General features: G+C 39.5%; 1 protein-coding gene and 1 long non-coding RNA gene across 3 annotated transcripts; one reads left to right on the forward strand and one right to left on the reverse strand.

The window, feature by feature from the left end:
* Positions 1–9,962: 9,962 nt before the first annotated feature.
* LOC138976306 (uncharacterized) lies at positions 9,963–19,288 on the forward strand. Of its 2 annotated transcripts, XM_070349155.1 has the most exons (6): positions 9,963–10,901; positions 11,647–11,830; positions 13,038–13,246; positions 13,678–14,221; positions 15,398–15,576; positions 17,875–19,288. In XM_070349155.1, exons 3-5 carry the CDS (start codon positions 13,113–13,115, stop codon positions 15,440–15,442), a joined length of 723 nt encoding a protein of 240 aa, XP_070205256.1. In that variant the 5' UTR covers positions 9,963–10,901; positions 11,647–11,830; positions 13,038–13,112; the 3' UTR covers positions 15,443–15,576; positions 17,875–19,288. The 2 variants fall into 2 exon arrangements, with proteins under 2 accessions (XP_070205256.1, XP_070205258.1); XM_070349157.1 differs by lacking the exon at positions 9,963–10,901 and having other exon boundaries at positions 10,908–11,830.
* LOC138976307 (uncharacterized) lies at positions 17,855–19,561 on the reverse strand. Its single transcript, XR_011458942.1, has 2 exons — positions 19,290–19,561; positions 17,855–18,353 (listed from the first exon to the last, which is right to left on the reverse strand). It is a non-coding gene; the product is annotated as an uncharacterized lncRNA (long non-coding RNA).
* Positions 19,562–21,917: the final 2,356 nt, after the last annotated feature.

A 21,917-nucleotide genomic window follows, 5' to 3' on the forward strand; every position in this document is an offset into this window, starting at 1 on the left:
AACTCAGAATAAAACACACAAGAAAAGTAAGATGCTGGAACGTTTGCCGTTATTGACAAAACAATACGTTACAGTCACAAAAATATGGACCCAAAGGGTTTTTTAAGTTAAGAGACAAAATATTAGTGACAAAAACTTAATTGCTTAATTCGCCTACCTGGCGAGCGGCCGAACATTTCATTGAGCTAAGATTTTGTCATAAACTATTTGTTTTTTTTCACTTAGAAGACCGTATTTGAGTCAAACGTTCGAACAATTTACCTTTCCTTTTTTTTTTTAATTCTCAACAGTTTACACATGTTTAATCAATGTCACAGATCCTACCAAATAAAAAGGAAACACGCAAACAAACAAAAATACTTACAGTTTGGTTATCCGGTTGAATCTTGATGATCTGCCCAGAAGTACTATTGAACTGCAGACAACCTTGTATCGGATGACTTGTCACAATCAAACCACGAAAAAACACTTTCGTAACAAACGGAAATCCATGAATGAATCTTTAGTGCACGTCACAACGCACGCTCTGCACTAATGCTAAGCTCGTTCCAATGAAACAACAATGACAACTGCGAATCTCACGAATCTAGGGGTCCTTAACGTCCTCACAGGAAATTTTCCTTTTAGGGACGTGAGTTGATGATACGCTAAAACTGCTTGTGTGTAGTTTACTTAAGAAAAAAGAAAACAAAAGAAATGACAGATTTGAGCACCGCCCAGTTCTTTGCGATTGACCAATAAGAAGCCAACCACTGCCAATAAGCCAATTAAGTATAAGCATAACCGTGACGACTTGGCCATGTGGGCGGAGTATCTCCTGTTATCGTTATATTCGGATTCTGTTTATGGCTGTATTGCGCAATGTGGCGGGTAGGTGTTGAAAACGCGCAGCTTCGAAGATCACACGCGTTTTCTGAAAAACATTTCGCTCTTGACAAGTATTAAGTGGAAGCTGGTCGCGACAGTGTCGCTTTCATAAGCCGCACGACAGAAGAGCAGACCACCAAGCATTGGGCCACTTAATCATTTACGACTCAGGGAACAGCCGATGTGACATACTCACCGGCATCTCAGATCTGAATAAGTTAAGCACGTGTGGAAAAAATTACACAGAAAATAGGAAATTCAAAGGCGGCGATCCTGTCATTGTCTCTTCTCTGCCGAAGTTTGCACGGATTTTTTTAAATTTTTTTTTATCGAATTTTGTGTTTAAAAATTCTAATTCAATTCATTTAAATTTTTAGTTCCTCTACGAGCATAAAGAATCACAGTTGCACCAACATAACAACACAACACAAAACAATCATTGTACATAAATGTCACGTTTTGAAAGAACAAAAACAACAACAACAACAACAACAACAAACAACAAGTCGCGTAAGGCGAAAATACAACATTTAGTCCAGTAGCTGTCGAACTCACAGAATGAAACGGAACGCAATGCAATTTTTCAGCAAGACCGTATACTCGTAGCATCGTCAATCCACCGCTCATGGCAAAGGCAGTGAAATTGACAAGAAGAGCGGTTTAGTAGTTGCGCTGAGAAGGTTAGCACGCTTTTCTGTACCTCTCTTCGTTTTAACTTCCTGAGCGTGTTTTTAATCCAAACATATCATATCTATATGTTTTTGGAATCAGGAACCGACAAGGAATAAGATGAAAGTGTTTTTAAATTGATTTAGACAATTTAATTTTGATAATAATTTTTATATTTTTAATTTTCAGAGCTTGTTTTTAATCTAAATATAACATATTTATATGTTTTTGGAATCAGAAAATGATGGAGAATAAGATGATCGTAAATTTGAATCGTTTTATAAAAAAAATATATTTTTTACAATTTTCCGATTTGTAATGACCAAAGTCATTAATTAATTTTTAAGCCACCAAGCTGAAATGCAATACCGAAGTCCGGGCTTCGTCGAAGTCTACTTGACGAAAATTTCAACCAATTTGGTTGAAAAATGAGAGCGTGACAGTGCCGCCTCAACTTTCACGAAAAACCGGATATGACGTCATCAAAGACATTTATCAAAAAAACGAAAACAACGTTCGGGGATATTAATCCCAGGAACTCTCATGGAAAATTTCATAAAGATCGGTCCAGTAGTTTGGTCTGAATCGCTCTACACGCACGCACGCACACACACACATACACCACGACCCTCGTTTCGATTCCCCCTCTATGTTAAAACATTTAGTCAAAACTTGACTAAAATATGTAAAAACAAACCAATACTATGACTGCACCTTGTATGTATTGATAAAACAAACAAATGTCAACGATACTCGATGCTTGGTCTGTTGAGGGCATCGTCGTTGCATACAAAATGATATAGTAATGACAAATAAATAAGCAAACGCTAAGATTGAGATTAATTACTTTCTTTTTTATATTGATTACCCCGGACGGATAAAGGACCTTCAAAAACAATGGCCATGCTTATGCGTGACATGGGAAAAGAAAGAACATTAAGGAAACTCAATTGGAGCGGCAAATAAACGATGTGGTTAAAACTGTCCACTAGATCAAGATATATCATGTACCGCGTGATTGAGACCATCATACATTTGACAGATCCGCATAGAAATCTAATGATAAACAAGTCGCGTAAGGCGAAAATACAACATTTAGTCAAGTAGCTGTCGAACTCACAGAATGAAACTGAACGCAATGCCATTTTTCAGCAAGACCGTATACTCTTAGCATCGTCAGTCCACCGCTCATGGCAAAGGCAGTGAAATTGACAAGAAGAGCGGGGTAGTAGTTGCGCTAAGAAGGATAGCACGCTTTTCTGTACCTCTCTTTGTTTTAACTTTCTGAGCGTGTTTTTAATCCAAACATATCATATCTATATGTTTTTGGAATCAGGAACCGACAAGGAATAAGATGAAAGTGTTTTTAAATTGATTTCGACAATTTAATTTTGATAATAATTTTTATATATTTAATTTTCAGAGCTTGTTTTTAATCCAAATGTAACATATTTATATGTTTTTGGAATGAGAAAATGATGGAGAATAAGATGAACGTAAATTTGGATCGTTTTATAAATTTTTATTTTTTTTTTACAATTTTCAGATTTTTAATGACCAAAGTCATTAATTAATTTTTAAGCCACCAAGCTGAAATGCAATACCAAAGTCCGGGCTTTGTCGAAGATTACTTGACCAAAATTTCAACCAATTTGGTTGAAAAATGAGGGCGTGACAGTGCCGCCTCAACTTTCACGAAAAGCCGGATATGACGTCATCAAAGACATTTATCCAAAAAATGAAAAAAACGTTCGAGGATTTCATACCCAGGAACTCTTATGTCAAATTTTATAAAGATCGGTTCAGTAGTTTAGTCTGAATCGCTCTCCACACACACACACACACACCCAGACACACGCACATACACCACGACCCTCGTCTCGATTCCCCCCTCTACGTTAAAACATTTAGTAAAAACTTGACTAAATGTAACAAGTCGCGTAAGGCGAAAATACAATATTTAGTCAAGTAGCTGCCATTTTTCAGCAAGACCGTATACTCGTAGCATCGTCAGTCCACCGCTCATGGCAGCCAAAGGCAGTGAAATTGACAAGAAGAGCGGGGTAGTAGTTGCGCTAAGAAGGATAGCACGCTTTTCTGTACCTCTCTTTGTTTTAACTTTCTGAGCGTGTTTTTAATCCAAACATATCATATCTATATGTTTTTGGAATCAGGAACCGACAAGGAATAAGATGAAAGTGTTTTTAAATTGATTTGGACAATTTAATTTTGATTATAATTTTTATATATTTAATTTTCAGAGCTTGTTTTTAATCCGAATATAACATATTTATATTGATTGTATTTATTGTTCAAAATGCCCCCATGGGTTATGGACCAATAAACTTGAAACTTGAAACTTGGCATGAAATTGACACGAAGAGCGGGGTAGTAGTTGCGCTGGGAAGGATAGCACGCTTTTCTGTACCTCTCTTCGTTTTAACTTTCTGAGCGTGTTTTTAATCCAAACATATCATATCTATATGTTTTTGGAATCAGGAACCAACAAGGAATAAGATGAAAGTGTTTTTAAATTGATTTCGACAATTTAATTTTGATAATAATTTTTATATATTTAATTTTCAGAGCTTGTTTTTAATCCAAATATAACATATTTATATGTTTTTGGAATCAGCAAATGATGGAGAATAAGATAAACGTAAATTTGGATCGTTTTATAAATTTTTATTTTTTTTTACAATTTTCAGATTTTTAATGACCAAAGTCATTAATTAATTTTTAAGCCACCAAGCTGAAATGCAATACCGAAGTCCGGGCTTCGTCGAGGATTACTTGACCAAAATTTCAACCAATTTGGTTGAAAAATGAGGGCGTGACAGTGCCGCCTCAACATTCACGAAAAGCCGAATATGACGTCTTCAAAGACATTTATCAAAAAAATGAAAAAAACGTTCGGGGATTTCATACCCAGGAACTCTCATGTCAAATTTCATAAAGATCGGTCAAGTAGTTTAGTCTGAATCGCTCTACACACACACACACACACACACGCACAGACAGACAGACACACATACACCACGACCCTCGTTTCGATTCCCCCTCGATGTTAAAATATTTAGTCAAAACTTGACTAAATATAAAAAGATTGAATTTAGGTCAGTTTTTCTTTTGGCCATAGTAAAGAAACTCGTTTTTACCAAACTGCACGGGTAATAATCAACTAATAGTCACAGGTTCAAGATTTTTGTTCTTATCTCAGTGAACAATCCCTAGGTTTCCACATACGAGCGCAAAATCAGAACTTCAAGTACAAACAAACAACAAGTCGCGTAAGGCGAAAATACAACATTTAGTCAAGTAGCTGTCGAACTCACAGAATGAAACTGAACGCAATGCAACGCAGCAAGACCGTATACTCGTAGCATCGTCAGTCCACCGCTCACGGCATAGGCATGAAATTGACAAGAAGAGCGGGGTAGTAGTTGCGCTGGGAAGGATAGCACGCTTTTCTGTACCTCTCTTCGTTTTAACTTTCTGAGCGTGTTTTTAATCCAAACATATCATATCTATATGTTTTTGGAATCAGGAACCAACAAGGAATAAGATGAAAGTGTTTTTAAATTGATTTCGACAATTTAATTTTGATAATAATTTTTATATATTTAATTTTCAGAGCTTGTTTTTAATCCAAATATAACATATTTATATGTTTTTGGAATCAGCAAATGATGGAGAATAAGATAAACGTAAATTTGGATCGTTTTATAAAAAAAATAATGTTTTTTACAATTTTCAGATTTTTAATGACCAAAGTCATTAATTAATTTTTAAGCCACCACGCTGAAATGCAATACCGAAGTCCGGGCTTCGTCGGAGATTACTTGACCAAAATTTCAACCAATTTGGTTGAAAAATGAGAGCGTGACAGTGCCGCCTCAACTTTCACGAAAAGCCGGATATGACGTCATCAAAGACATTTATCAAAAAAATGAAAAAACCGTCTGAGGATATCATACCCAGGAACTCTCATGTCAAATTTCATAAAGATCGGTCCAGTAGTTTACACACACACACAGACACACACACACGCACATACACCACGACCCCCGTCTCGATTCCCCCCTCTACGTTAAAACATTTTGTCAAAACTTGACTAAATGTAAAAAGAGCGAGACAGAGAGAGAGAGAGAGAGAGAGAGAGAGAGAGAGAGAGAGAGAGAGAGAGAGAGAGACAGACAGTCAGACAGACAGACAGACAGAGAGAGAGAAGGAAAGAGAGAGAGAGAGAGAGAGAGAGAGAGAGAGAGAGAGAAAGAGAGAGACAGAGAGAGAAAGAGAGAGACTGAGAGAGAAAGAGAGAGAGAGAGAGAGAGAGAGAGAGAGAGAGAGAGAGAGAGAGAGAGAGAGACAGACAGACAGACAGACAGACAGACAGACAGACAGACGAACAGAACAGAACAGAACAGAACAGATTGCTGACTCGCATAATTTTGATCACTCTCATCCAAATTGATTTTCTCATAAATGTCAAGGTTTCGTTCATTCTCAACATCGGATGGTTCGGATTCTGTTTATGGCTGTATTGCGCAATGTGGCGGGTAGGTGTTGAAAACGCGCAGCTTTGAAGATCACACGCGTTTACTGAAAATCATCTCGCTCTTGACAAGTATTAAGTGGAAGCTGGTCGCGACAGTGTCCTTTCACAAGCCGCGACAAAAGAGCAGACCACCAAGCATTGGGCCACTTAATCATTTACGACTCAGGAAACAGCCGATGTGACATACTCATCGGCATCTCAGATCTGAATAAGTTAAGTACGTGTGGAAAAAATTACACAGAAAATAGGAAATTCAAAAGCGGCGATCCTGTTTCATTGTCTCTTCTCTGATGAAGTTTGCGCGGGAAAACCCCCCATTAATCGATTTTTTTTAAAAAGATTGTAATTCAATTCAATTCATTTAAATTCTGTCTGTTGGGGGCATCGTCACCGCATTTTTATTCTCTTTTATAATTCTCTTTATTTATATAGCGCCTTATCCGAAGTTCAAAGCGCTTTTGATATAGTGATGACAAATAAATAAGCCAAAGCTAAGATTGAGATTTATTACTTTGTTTTTATATCGATTACCCCAGACGGATACCGCGTGATCGAGACAAACATACATTTGAAAGATCCGCATAGAAATCTTACGATCAAAAAAAGATCGATTTAAGGTCAGTTTTTCTTTTGGCCATAGTAAAGATACTTATTTTACGTATGCCATTTCCTTTAATCGTCGACAGTTACACCAAAAAGAGGGGCACAAAGAGGCAGAGAAAGAGGGGGGGAGAGAGAGAGGCACACAGAGGCACAGAGAGAGAGACGGAGGGAGAGAGGGAGAGAGAGAGAGAGAGAGAGAGAGAGAGAGAGAGAGAGAGAGAGAGAGAGAGAGAGAGAGAAAGAGGGGCACAAAGAGGCAGAGAAGGAGAGAGAGGAAGTGAGAGAGAGAGGAACAAAGAGGCAGAGACAGAGAGAAGGAATAAGAATAAGAATAAGAATAAGAATACTTTATTATCTCATAGAGAAATTCAGGCGTGGTACATAACAATAATACAAACAAGACATTGATTTTACATAAGACATATAGCACTATATAACAGGGCAGGTTATAAAAACACCTCCCACATACCTCTCTGGCCATACCTTGCATTGTGCTTACGCATTCAGACATGAACACATCCATGTCTCAATTACACATCGCACACATGGACATTCTTATACGCTCAGGAGAGAGAGAAGGAGAGAGAGAGAGGCACACAGAGACAGAGAGAGAAAGAGAGAGAGAGAGAGAGAGGGGGGCACAAACATTCACACAGAGAGGGAGAGAGAGAGAGAGAGAGAGAGAGAGACAGAGAGAGACAGAGAGAGAGAGAGACATAAAGAAGCAGAGAGAGGGAGAGAGAGAGAGAGACATAAAGAAGCAGAGAGAGGGAGAGAGAGAGGGGGGGTGGAGAGAGAGATGCACAATGAGGCACAGAGAGAGAGGCACACAGAGGCAGAGAGAGAGAGAGAGAGAGAGAGAGAGAGAGAGAGAGAGAGAGAGAGAGAGAGAGAAGCACAAAGAGGCAAAGAGAGAGAGAGAGAGAGAGAGAGAGAGAGAGAGAGACAGGTAGAGAGAGAGAAAGAGAGAATCACAAAGAGAGAAAAGAGAGAGAGAGAGAGGGTGGGACAGAGAAGCACAAAGAGGCAAAGAGAGAGAGAAACAGGTAGTGAATTGAATTGAATTGAATTGAACTTTATTTAACAAGGATTCAGATTTAAGGCTACGCCTTTTCTTACAATCTGTCCTTGGGACCCACAGACACACAATGATAAAATTGAAAAATTAAAAATTAAAATGTTAAAAAGTTTACCAACAAAAGGAGGTCAGAAAACTTCAACACGTGATGATAAAGATGACGATGATGTTGATGATGATGATGATGATGATGATGATGATGATGATGATGATGAAGATGAGGCATGAAGAGCATACATATGTGCACGTGGTTATTCATAAAATCAAATGCATACTATGCAAGTAATTATAAGTACAAGCTGGTAGCAATCGAACATGTAGCAATAGTACAACAAAAATATGTTCAGAATAGGGGCCTATACAATGCACAGCATATCTTTGGCGTAATACTAAGTGTGGTAAATCAAAACGCGTTAAACTACTCAGACATTAAGTGTTTTTGACACATTTATTAAAACTTTTTAATGACTTTAAGTGCTTAAAGAATGATGGAAGTGAATTCCAAACTGATGTACCCGAAAAAGCAAAACTGGTCTTATAAAGGTCAATTCGTGGAATCGGTGGGATCAAGTTGACCGACCCATATCTGTCGGTAGCTTTGTTAAATAATGATGTAATGTAAATCGGCACTTTACTGTAATACAATTTATGCATGAAAATGGCTTTGTTTAACTTGAGATGCTTTTCCTGTGGAAGAAAGTTAAGCATTTTTAATTTCATATCTGTTGGGGCATTATCCTTTACGATGAGTTTAGCCGAGCGACGATAGAGAGTCTAACTTTTTCAAGTGGACATCACTGCTGCCATCCCAGAGCGTCGAAACATAATTGATGTGATGCATTACATGAGAATGGTGGAACATTTCCAGAGTCCTTCTGTCCGTAAATTGCTTTAACTTGGATAGGAGGAAAACGTTCTTGGCTACTTTCTTTCAAATATGCTGTAATTGTGCCTGCCACTTGAATTCACAATCAATAATTACCCCTAAAACGCGATGCCGTTGAACTTGTTCAATTGATTGCGTACCAATAGTAAGATTTAGTTTGAGTGGAGAAATCTGATGTTTTTGTCTGGTTGCAATTACCATACTTTTAGTTTTTGTTGGATGGACAAGCATAGCATTGGCACTAGACCAGTTATTTACATCGTTTGAAGCTGTTTGAAGGGAGGACTCTAATACTGGAACAGACTTTCCACCTGAATGAAGAGAAGAATCGTCAGCAAAAAACCCGCATTTCCCACTAGTCTCCTCAGTATATATTTTACAGTTTAGGGCAGTATATTGAGATCTGTCCTGTAAATAGGAAGCAAAAAATTTACACACTGAACTGTTTCTGATATACAACTGTAATTTCTTCAATAAAATTGAATGATCAATAAGATCAAACGCTTTTTTAAAGTCAAGAAACACAGCACCACTGATTTAAAGAGAGAGTGTGTCTGTTTACGAATAAAATACTGTTTAAAGGAGAGAGAGAGAGAGAGAGAGAGAGAGAGAGAGAGAGAGAGAGAGAGAGAGAGAGAGAGAGAGAGAGGAGAGAGGGAGAGAAGCACAAAGAGGTAGAGAGAGAGAGAGGCACACCGCAGAGACTGAAAGAGAGAGAGAGAGGGATGGCACACAGAGGGAGATAGAAATAGTAGGAGAGAGAGAGAAAGAGAGAGAGAGAGAGAGAGGGTGGAGAGAGAGAGAGACAGAGACAGAGACAGAGAGAGAGAGAGAGAGAGAGAGAGAGAGAGAGAGAGAGAGAGAGAGAGAGAGAGAGAGAGAGAGAGAGAGGCACAAAACGAACAATTTTAGTGCTTCAGATTTCGTATAATATTTGAGTTTTGACATCAAATGTAAATTACTTGATAACACGTTGCACAGGTTGTTTATGTGCCATTTCCTTTAATCATCGACAGCCTGGTTACACCAAAGAGAAAGGCGCAAGAGGCAGAGAAAGAGGGGGAGAGAGAAAGAGGCACACAGAGGCACAGAGAGAGAGAGAGAGAGAGAGAGAGAGAGAGAGAGAGAGAGAGAGAGAGAGAGAGAGAGAGAGAGCCGAGAGAGAGAGAGAGAGAGAGAGAGACTGAGCCGAGAGAGAGAGAGAGAGGGAGAGGGAGATAGAGAGGCACAAAGAGGCACAAAGAAAGGGCGGAGAGAAAGAGAGGGACACAAAGAGACAGAGAAAGGGAGAAAGACTGAGAGAGAGAGAGAGAGACTGACTGACTGACTATTAGGGTTTAACGTCCTCTTAGACCAATTGATCTGTTGTATTTTGATGGTATTTTGGTGACTGTGGTTGCTGAATGAGTATCTGTTCATGTGACTTTCGGAGGTGTTTTCGATTTCTTCGGTACCGCCTACCATTTGCACACATGCGCACGAAAAAGATCCCACGGTTCACAGCGAAAGTCTCAGGGCTTGGAAAACACGAAGACACGCATGCATCATCTCTCGTCTCCGATTATCATGATCGTATTTCGATAGGCCTACTTTGACGAGACAAACTCAATGCTGGTGTGTCGAAGAAGACAGCCACAGCGGGCTCAGGTGTTGTTATAAAGAATGTTGTATTGGTGTTGTGGATAAAAATGTGTTTCAGAGTTTGGTAATTGTAAGTAGGAACAACGTTGGTTGCATATGATTTGTCCATTACTTGGTAGGAATAATTTAGAGAGAGTAGGACATTTGATTTGTTTGCATTCGGTAGAGAAAGGGGGATGACACGATTAGTGAGCTTAGTAAGGCACTAGGCCAGACATGCGCATTGTAACAAGGGCATACGTCACGGGACATGCGCACTGCACGTTACTTCCCACCATGCGGGAGAATATCTCGGTCGATGTACCATACATGTGCTAAGAAATGAATAAAGCTTGGAACACACTGACAGTAGTTGCCTCCGTGTATGTGCTGAACCGAAAGACGTTACACAGATCACCGGAGAAACCAAACTCGAAGACCGCATCCGGAATCGACAAGTGACATCATGATCAACGCGGGACCACTTACGTTTTCGTTTACCAATGCAAATAAACCCGGTCAGAATATTTTCGCCACGTCGTCAATTGCTGACTTTTAAGAAGAAGTGTGTCGTCGACGAACTACGCGGTTGAAACTCGACATTGGCCATTGCACGCGAGGTAGGTACTGAGGTAGAACTTATGATGTCGCCTTAAAATTTCCTCTGTCCTCTGTCCTCCCTATATTGACTCTACACTGTTTGTTCCAAAAATGCTCTCTCGGGTGTAGACTAAATACTTTGTTTTTTTCGCAACACGAGTAAGTCTAAGTTTTTTCACTTCCTCTGACAGGGAGTGACACTGACCACAGGCAAAGGTATCGTTCACTGGACCACTATACTTACATAGAAAGACTAGATTAGTCACAGTGAGTGAGTGACAGGAAATTCATCTAGATCAGTATAGATGTGATACATTCATGTAATTGTAAGGAACATTTTCTGCAAATCAGTTTATCCATGCACAGGCATCAAATTCAAACAAGTCACCATGCCAGTCAGCTGTTCAGTATCATTATTGTCCCATCAGATGTTCGGCTTTGGTTTGATTTAGATCCCCATATGTTTTGTCAATTTGTGCCAGTGCCACTCTTTTTCAGAACATATGTGATATAATATATATATGGTTTGTTAAATTGATGTAGGCTAGGTGAACTTTGGTTAAAGAAGATAAAAGGAAATGAGGGATTATAAAATTACAGTATTTGACACTCACAGTCACACGTACTCCATAGCAATTAGCATTGGCAGTGAGAATTGAAATAGGCTTGGTAAAAATTGGTTGGGTACGGTAAAATTAAAAGGAAATCAAGAGCTGTTTGTATTCACTAGATGTTTTATAAGTATGCAATTTGTTACTTTTACAGCAGCAAAACTTCAACTGCCCGCTGAATGTCAAAGTGGATGACGAAGACAATGTGGAGGCTTTTCAGCTACAAGAGGAGGATGAACAGGAACGTGGGAATCAACTACAACCAGAAGTACCACCAGCCACGTCATCAGCATCCAAGCATGTGCAAGTGCACATCAAACTGCGAGGGAAACATAAATGTGAGCTTTTCAGATTAACAGTCTTCTTATCGTTTATATTCTTTTGAATTGTTTTAAAGTTTGCCATTTATATCTCTATTCTGAGCTATATATATATAATTGGTCTGATATACTATTATACATACTGCAGGGATGTTGCTACAAATTCATACCTATAGGACAAATGTCCTGAGTTCTTCAGCATAAATAGGACATTTGACCGCTTTCAGAAAGTGTAATAGGACATTATGAATTTACGCCAAACAGCTTATAACACATTCCATGGAATTGTTCCAAAGTCATGCGCCCACACACACGCGCGCTGTAGAACACACACATAATATAGTAAATACATCAACACAGTGTGCGTATAATGTTGTATTTGTTTAGTTTCAAAGAAACCACAAAAAAGAAACCAACATGGACAACTTCAGAGCTCTTACTTTGATTACAAACGGCATGATTTGGATAAAAGTTGAAAAACAAAATGATCGGTTTGATCTAATGCTGGTCTTTTGCAGGCTTTAGTTTTTTTTTCCAGCGGCATAATTCAGTGCTTCGTCTCATATCTAAAACAAAAGCAGACGACAAATTTAGTCAGTTGGAGTTGTCTCCCGTACTCCTGTAGCATGCACTGATCTAAAAATAATCCACTATTTTTAGATCAGTGCGCTGCACCGAGACGGTATAAATACCCAAACGGCGCATACCACAAACGGTTCGGGAATTCCCGACAAAAGAAAAGATCCGCACGCGGCACTGGCAACTTCAGTGTCAGCTGAACACGAGAGCGTTCGGTGTTTTAGAAGATTTGTATCTTGAAATGAAAATTAACGATTATCGCGCTGTCCGAAGGAATGGAGTACATATCGGACAATGACCACGCTTAGGCTAAAACGATAGGACATCTGACCGACATGCGGCAATGTGAATCGGACATTTGGGGATTTTCATCGTTATATATGTCCGATGTCCGACGCCTAACGACATCCCTCTTACTGCACGCTTCACTCCTGTTTACTTTTGCAGCAGAAATGCAACATTCCAAAATCTGTTCCTAATTTAAGTTTACAGGTATGATTATATGGTATTGTAAATGAATATCAGTAGTCCGCTTGTTACAGTAATATAAATAAACTAAAATTAACTTGTCATTGTTCCGGTTATTGAAGTGAAATGTACATTGTTTTGTAATTATCAATTATCAGCAATGTCATTTGTTCTTCAGATGTTTCTGCCATTGCCGAAACCAAGGATGTCAGGATCCAATGCAACCTGATCAACGCCCCACCTCTAAAACGCAATGCCGGTTCTAACTTCTACAGATGAGAGTGTGGGGAAAGAAGAACGAAAAGGCGAACGACAGCGCGCTGCAGCTGCGGAAGAGGACGAGCCTGCTGACGAGGATGGAGGTGAACCAGAAGATCCGCAGTTCTTGTAAGTTTTCAATAGACATCTACTTCTCTACATTTTAAAAAGTAAGACAGAAGTCAAGGGTTACTTTGGGTGACAGTCAGCTATTTTTAGCTGCTATCACTGTGTCCTTTGTTTTTGTCTTTCTCTCTCTGGTCTTTATCTCACTGGCCATAGCCCCTTTTTGTCTATTAAATGGGGGGAAAACACCAAAAACATGTCAATAAACATTTTTGTTGTGACATTATTTAGCTTAATTTCTCATCACAAGTAAGAAGCTAATTTCATCTTAATGTTTTTGTTATACTGGATTTCACTGTCATTGCGACATGTATAACATGAAGTAATTATATCCATAGCACTAGCAGTGAAACAATTTGTTCTTGTGTATGGCACATGTAGTTTCCATAGTAACCCTTTATGTGCTAAGAAAGTGTATAACCTGTGTGTTTTAGGAATGCCCCTGAGCCGAGACCCAGCCCCGACCTGGAAGACAAGTACATTGTCTTCCAGGCAAACTTGATGCAGCTGTTTGAGAGTTGTCCTCGATGCTCTCACCCTGCGAAGGCCTTCATATCGAAGACAGTTGGATCTTGCATCCACGTCCGACAAGACTGCTCCAAGTGCTGTTTCTTCAGAGAGTGGACCAGCCAACCGTACATAAAGCAGATGCCCTGCGGGAACCTGCTCCTGTCATCAGCTGTTGTGCTCTCTGGCTGCAGCCCGAAAAAAATTCTCCGGCTGTTTTACTTGCTCAATGTGCGTTACATTTTGGAGAGCACGTTCTTCTGGCATCAGCGGCACTTCATTTTTTCTACAGTGGAAAGAAAATGGAAACGGGAGCAGTCAGAGCTCATTTCGCAGCTTCAGGACGAGGGAAGAAGTCTAGAGCTGATTGGTGATGGGCGGTCAGATAGCCCAGGACACTGTGCCAAATATGGCACATACACTCTCATCGAACAGGGACTGGGGAAAGTCCTGGATATACAGATTGTGCAGGTAAGAAAGATATTTAGGCGGTTCAGTGTCTCATACTCATAGACGCATCAAGGTAACTAATTACAATCAAAGTTTTGTAGAGAGGCATTTTTCTTCTTCAAAAATATTGACAACAGTAATGCATACCCAGTTCAAATCTTTTTTTTAATCTGAATTTGACTCCTAGTTATTAACCCCCACCCCACCCCAATCTCCCCCCTGACTCACCCGAGTAATTGGTGAGTGGGATTCCTTTGTGTCCGTCTTTTAGACCGAGTTGGATTTTCAGCGACTGATTTTGACAATTGACATTTGAACTTGTCATATGTACATGCCCGTTGAAACTATGTGCACGCTTAACTGGAAGTAGAACTCTAGATATATAAACTGTGACGAATGCGATATTAAATAAAAGAGGGCAGGGAATCAAAATTCCTGATAACACGACGGTGCACAACCGATGTGCAGTGAAACCCGTTCATATTTGTTTGCAAACTGTCATAAACTTTGGCAATAACATTATTAAACGAATAAAATGAGTGCCGGCTGCCGTAGCCGAAACAGTCGGCGGTCGTAACAGAAAAGTGGGGCGGCCGTATCAGTGCATCGCTGGCGGTCGTAACTGCTAGCACGGCGACGCGTACCAAAAAAATACACATGCTCTTTTCCTCAGCCGATGACACAAACACACTTGAATATTGGGACACTGCTATTGATGCATTTCAGTTATGATACATCACATTACCTGATCAAATGACCGTTGTTGCTTCAAGCCTCTTGTAATCTCCACCATTTAAAAAGAAATCCCCAAATCAAACAATTTCAACAAATACGACTGTCACAAATCTAAAACAGAAGCCTCAAAAATTAAATCGATAACATGTTAATCCTCATGCAATCATAAATCCGCTGAGAACAAATAAACTTTGCTGGCTTCGATAATTACGCCACAATAATTATTAGTTTGGAAGTTACACACCTTTCGGGCTCGAAACCTTGTTGACTATGGGACTGCAGAATGCTATCGTAACAAACGGCAATTTTTTCTGTCGTAACACTTCCCCGGCGTGTGGCTGGGACTGGGAGACCTGTAACTTTAATTGTAAATAGTACAGACATGGGTAAACTGTCAGATAATTTTGAATAAAATTAACACTGTGATCAGCATATTTTAATGCAATTTTCTGTTCTTTACAGGAGATGTCATCCAGTGGCCACCAAGATGTGACCTGGCTCGATTAGCTGGGAAATGGGCAGCCAGAGCTGGTTTCCCGGCGTAGTTGGAGCGATTGGTGGGACCTACATAAAGATACCAGGAACCAGGGTTGAGAACAGCGACGCGTACATCTGCTGGTTTCCCAGCGATGCATCTCCAGGTAACAGATTTGATCACTTTCTGTTTCAGATAGGTGGATTGTTAATGTTGGCAGAACTGAAAGGTTGGAGGACCTGACCATTATGGTGCCTGTGTATTTATTCCCTATTGAAATACTAGAGTAACACTAGCAGTGTCATTTCATAATTGGAATCTACTGTAATTTTAAGTCACTATTTGAATCTTTGAATTTAAAGACAAGTATTTAAAGGCAAAGTGCGCCTCCCGTAAACCATCACGCTCACCAAAGGGAACATCCTAGGTGCCCTACGTAAAGAGGCTGAGCGAGTAATTTTCAAAGATTTAATGTTGCGGATTGTCTTCAAGACAATCGGACCGAGGTGCGTTTTGGCGCTAGACCGAACTTTTCAAATCTAAATAATAAATTGACAGCGTGTTACACAAACATTCATAAAATAAATATTTTTTCATCAAGACAAGATCATTAAAACTCGAAGTATTTAAAGTTAAAAAATAAGGAACGCCCGGAAGCAGGTTCACGTAAGGTGTGCCAGTTCCTGTGAATAGTCAAAAGTCATCACGAGGGTTCTTGTGAACCACAGCCGTTTGTTTTGTGCATAGTCAGAGGTACATAATAACGTGCTATTGCAGACAAGCTCACAGCGAGTCGCATTCAAATTCCTGACGACTGCTTTGTCAAAAAGGGAAAGTGGAATAACAGAGTTCACGATGTCGATGGCTCCGGGGTAAGATAAACCATGCAAAACAATTTTTGTGTGAAAATTGCTCGCTTTTTACGGAAAGCACCTATGTTCTCAAGGGGTGAGTGTTTCAATGAAAGGGTGTTTGTACTGTGTGTAAAAGCCTGACAGTATCTGTGATGGTTTACGTGAGAAATATAAAATGTTTAAACCGATATTGGGAGTTCAGACAAGTATGAATTATGATGGTGTGTGGATTTATTCGAAGAAAACCATCATGAAAATGTACCTACACATCGTTTCTCTGACTTTTCTTTTCCTGTTGTTAGATACATGTCATATACCGCTTTTACTTTTAGTGAAAGTTGAGGCAGCACTTTCTGATCAAATTTATTAAAAATTTGTTCAAGCATTTCTTGACTAAGCATGGATAATCACACCGGGGACTGTGTTCCGCCTTATTTCAGCCGGGCTCGTTGTTACTTCGTTTTGAGCTGGGCTTGGTGTCACGCAAACGTAAGTGTCTGCACTAAAGTACAAACTATGTCTTCTAAAAAAAAACTCATTTCCAGGAACGGATGTTTTTAGCACTAACCTAAGTAATTTGTCTCTCTATTGGTGTTATTTTTATCTGACAAGGTTTATTATGTGACCCCCATCGGCTTGAAATACATGCGGGTTGTCGCTTTTTGGGCAAAAAAGCTGATCAAACTGAAGAAATGATAAGCAATGGTATCATGTTATGGTTTTTCTGTATCATAAGTTTGTTCTATAGTTTCTTGCTGTTATGCTGATGCATTTTCCCGAACCTGCGTTGAGGCACGAGAAGTAAAACCAAAACCCATGTCAGGCGAGTTTTGTTCCACGCTGGACACCCAGAACAAAAGCAAGCCCAGTGCAAAAATGCAGGAGGCCCAGCGCAGAACAAAACGTACACCACTTGCTTGTTTTGATTGCTTCTTATGACATAGTGAGGATGCATTGAAGCACGCAATTGATACAGATGATTATAGCTTTACCCAAAATAGTAAAAATAGAGGAATATTTGTTGTTCAAATCCATGTTTGAGAGAAATGTACGTTGAACCTTCATTTTTCACTAAAAAAAACGCATGCATGCCTTCCATTCGGCTATTGTCAATTAACCAGGTAAGCAAAAGACGTTTTTAGCTGTCTACAAAGAAAACAATTATTCTTCTTTCTACTGACATTCATCAATTTTAGCTTAAATCAGTGTGAAAGTCATAGTTTGTGTTTTTATGAAGACACTTTCGTTTGCGTGACACTGAGCCTGGCCGAAAACGGAGTAACAACGAGCCCGGCTGAAATAAGGCGGAACACAGTCCCCGGTGTGATAATGGGGATGTTTACCAGCTTCAAAGACATGATTTTTTTATATTATTCGTTATCATTTCATATGCATGTCATGGTTACGCTGAAAATGCACTCAATGATAAATGAATTATATGGGACAGTAGGCACCTCATTCGCATGTTCTGCAGAGAGGAGCTGTGCTCAGCTCAGTCTTATGGTTTAGGCTAGCGAAGCATTAGGATATACATGTAGCCTCTGTTGTGGTTGGTTTTTAGTTTCAGGCTGATAGATTATTTTTATATTGATTTACGCGACTTGTTTCAGGTTGTATGCGACAAAGACCTCCTCTTTCTGGATGTGTTTACGGGTTACACTGGGTCCGTGCATGACAGCCGAGTTTTCCCCAACTCAGATCTCCATGGAGTGTTGGAGTCTGACGCAAGTAAGCTGCCTCCAGAGTACCATATGATCTGGGACTCGGCCTACCCTCAGTCTCCGCAAGTACCTGCTGGTTCCATTCCGCGACAACGGCCATCTGACCCCTGTGGAAACTGCCTACAACAGAGCCCAGGCAAGGACAAGAGTTGACGTGGAGCGGGCTATTGGTTTGTTGAAAGGAAAATTCCGCAGACTGAAGGATCTCAAGATGACGAACATCCGTGAAGTTCCAATGTTAATTTTTTCAGCATGTGTCCTACATAACTTTATCATAGAAAATGGCGTGGACGAGGACGACATTGACTTGTCGGAGAGTGAAGATGAAGACGAGGACGGAGGTCAATGTGGTGGTGATCACTGCATGTCTGCAACACAAAAAAGACTGGAAATTGCCAATGTTCTTTCTTGAGAACTGTTCTATGTGTTTCAAGGACGTGTCGTATACCGTATATCAATTGATTGTCTATAACAAGTACTGCCAGTGTGTATTTAGTTGCATGTTCTTATGTGTTTCGTAATTTTCCATTTAAATTTTAATGTGTAGAATTAACTGGGTAAAGGTTGGGTTCCTGGTGAGATCTTTCTGGCTCACAAGAAACATACTGCCAAATGTTCAAATATGAAACTAAGTTATTATTTCTTTTTTCAGTTCAATGACATTTTTGTTATAAGATGACCAGACGTACCAAATAACCAAAAATGCTAATTAAAAAATATGAGTTTACAAAAAGGGGGAGACAACCTAAGCGAGAAATGCGAGGCACACTAACAGCTGAGCACAAAACCAAAACTAGAAGATGATATTTGTAAAATAACTGTGACCCTAAAACGATAGTACAATAATAAGCAACAAAGTTTAGAACATAATACCTGAAAAAAACCACAACACAACGTAGTAAATAAAACTACAGTGATTGATAGTTAGTATAGCAAAACAATAAAATTATGGTTATCTTACACACAAACTTAAGTAATTGACGATGTTGAGAGGAAATTGATAGAAATTCCTCTGAATTAAACGCCATTAATTCCAAATGTTCTAGTTTAAAATTGGTTATAAAGCACTGATTGGTTAATTTAGATCAATGTCAATGATGACCAGCAAAGTCACTATCTTCCTAGTTCAATATGATAAGCATCACTGTCTGAAGCATACTGAATTTTGACCAGGATTGTGCCACTCATAAAATACACAAGCATATGTTTGCCACTCAATGGTTATACAGTGAGACTTGTCTCCACATATTGTTGTTAATCAATGAGCTATGTGTAGCTCCAACATAAACAACCAGAAGATTTACCTTCATTGTAAATGTTGTTCGTCCTTTGTTTTGGAAGATGACCGCAGGCTCATGGTATGCTTGGATCTCTAGTCTGTCCAGTAGATAACTGATAAGCTTGTCCGGGCCAGGATTCCCGTTCCGCATGCGAGTGTTCAGCTGTTGGGGTTGTGGCTGCCCTGGTTTTCTGGATTGTGCGCTTTTGCTCTGCAATGTGGATTATTCTGTTTTCCGCGGTCTGGGCACCAGTATAGCTTATGCTACGCCATTATTGGAACTGAATATCAAGGTTTTTCAGAGAGATTTTTAGTGTGTCCTTACAGATATATCTTTGCTTCGTCAAAAGAAACAACCTGCAGCGTACGGCAGCTGAAAATTAAAGGTACATATAGTTAAAAAAATCATTCAACTGTATTTATTTGACCTTACACAGACTGTGGGAAGAGGCCAACCGTCTTGAACAAAAAAATTGTCCGCAGGAAGCGACTCCAAGAACACAGACGACTCGAAGCTGAGTGAAATACCTTGTAGTCTTTCTATGAAAGTAGTGGTCCAGTGAACGATACCTTCTGCCTGTGGTTTGACTTAGAGTTAGACTCTTTGAGGATGTTGATAATGACGCATGACACTGACAGACTACAGAGAGTGAGTGACACATTGCGGCAAACGAGTACACACAGCAAACTCTAAATAAAAGAATGAAACATGAAAACTTACCTCTGGTTAGACTGGTTAGTATGCAAAGGTTCGCTCTTCCCTACTCTCTCGCAGTAGCTAACTTTGTTGGAGAGTCATTCCAATGAACTGATAACGTTCGCAGTCGGCCACTTTGCAGATGTAACGAAAAACCGAAACGCTGTAAAAAGCAAACCCCGCTTGACGTCCAAAATATTGGGGGTTGGGGGGGGGGACATTTTTGGCATTAAACACTGTTTATGCCTCACAAGTATTGCTCCTCTATTTAATGGAGTTTATTTTATAGGAATGTTTTTAAACCTAATCTCATTGTGTTCGTTTTGAATCAAAAGTCTCGCCCCAAATTCCGACAATAAGTCAATATGTCCGCCGGATATCGATATGGTTGCTACAAGGTTGCTTCGGTTACAATACGATGAATAATGTCGAGGAATTTGTGGCAAGTGGATTCAAACTTACCAAGATACTATTTTTAACTTCCCATTCAGTTGTTGGCATTTGTAATCATTGTCTCGTGTATGAAATCTCGTCTATTTACAGTGGAACCCCTTTTAGACCCCCCTCCCCCTCCAGCCCCCTTCCTATTACAGACACCCCCCCTCCCCCCTTTCCTAATCTCATTTCAGCCCTTGCTTTGTTCAGATTTCCTTGTCGACAATGTCTGAACATGTATATATATGCCCTGAGAAATTCTATGATCTTATTTTCCAAAATAAAGTCTAAAGAGGGTGTTCCACTGTAGCAGACACAGGCAATGTGTTGTCATATGAAAGGCAATTGTGGTTTTCAAAACAAAAGTACAGGTTACTCACATTTTTGGTGTCGGGTAAACACAAAACCATCAAATCATACTCATAGTGGCAGAGTGGTGATACATGTATATATATGTATGATATTTGAAGGAAAATGGATGACAAAATAAACAACAACCTCTCTCACCACAACATCAAATTTATTTTCTTTGGCAGTTCTAAGAAAGTATTTTTGTGAATTAAGGTCCCAAGCACATAAATGCAGAACCTCAGGTTGGCCTCTTTTAAAACACTCATCCCAATCCACCACAATGAACAAAAAAATATCAACAACAACATACAGCAACAACAAAGAGAATGTCGCATGCTGCTTTTATCATATAAAATGTTATCTTGGTTTACTAAACCTAACTGTTGTTACAAAGCTTAAAGGTACTGAACTTGTCAAATTCAGGTGCACGGAGCCCCTGGGGCTCTTAGTCATACCTCAGGCAGCTGTCCGTTAGAAGAACTACCAAGTTTCATTGACTTGCACCCAAAGAGTCAAGAACTGCGATTTTGTTTGCGAATTAATTTCGTACTCGGACCCGGCTGGTCTTGACCTATTTTTTGATCTAAATTTAGATCAGGTAGATCACCACATCATGCACTAAAAGACACGTCACTAGCAAACTATGTCAGACATCATCATGAGTTTGTGTAAAACAAAATGGAGGCCGGAATCACTCAGTTGAATCGAACTCCGACCAAACACCATGTAATAATTAGGTTAATTTATGCACTCGCGTGAACAAGAAACTGTCGAGCATCACAGATGTCGTCGAAGGGTAGTTTTGGGTTTGTTTTACTACCATAGGAGGATTTTTGAACTGTAAATGCACTCAGCTGCAACAAAAATGCAAAACGAAGGCTGTGAGCTGCACTGTGCCTTTAGTAAAAAATCAAATATGTGTCAGGAAACAAAAAAATGACAAAAAATATTAGTTTGAATTCAAAGTCTAGCTTTTAAATTTTTTTTATTTATATAATTTTTTTTGGAGGCCTTACAATATTTATTTGATGTAACACGCACTGAACATATAACAGGACAAAAATCATTAGATTTAACCATATTTTTCATTTGCAACGAGTGTCATAATGTTTACCTTTCTTCGTACCATAATTCAAAATGGACCCCCCGCGGGTTAGGGGGAGTCCCATA

The sequence above is a fragment of the Littorina saxatilis genome, linkage group LG9, assembly GCF_037325665.1.
Source record: "Littorina saxatilis isolate snail1 linkage group LG9, US_GU_Lsax_2.0, whole genome shotgun sequence".
Classification (NCBI taxonomy): domain Eukaryota; kingdom Metazoa; phylum Mollusca; class Gastropoda; order Littorinimorpha; family Littorinidae; genus Littorina; species Littorina saxatilis.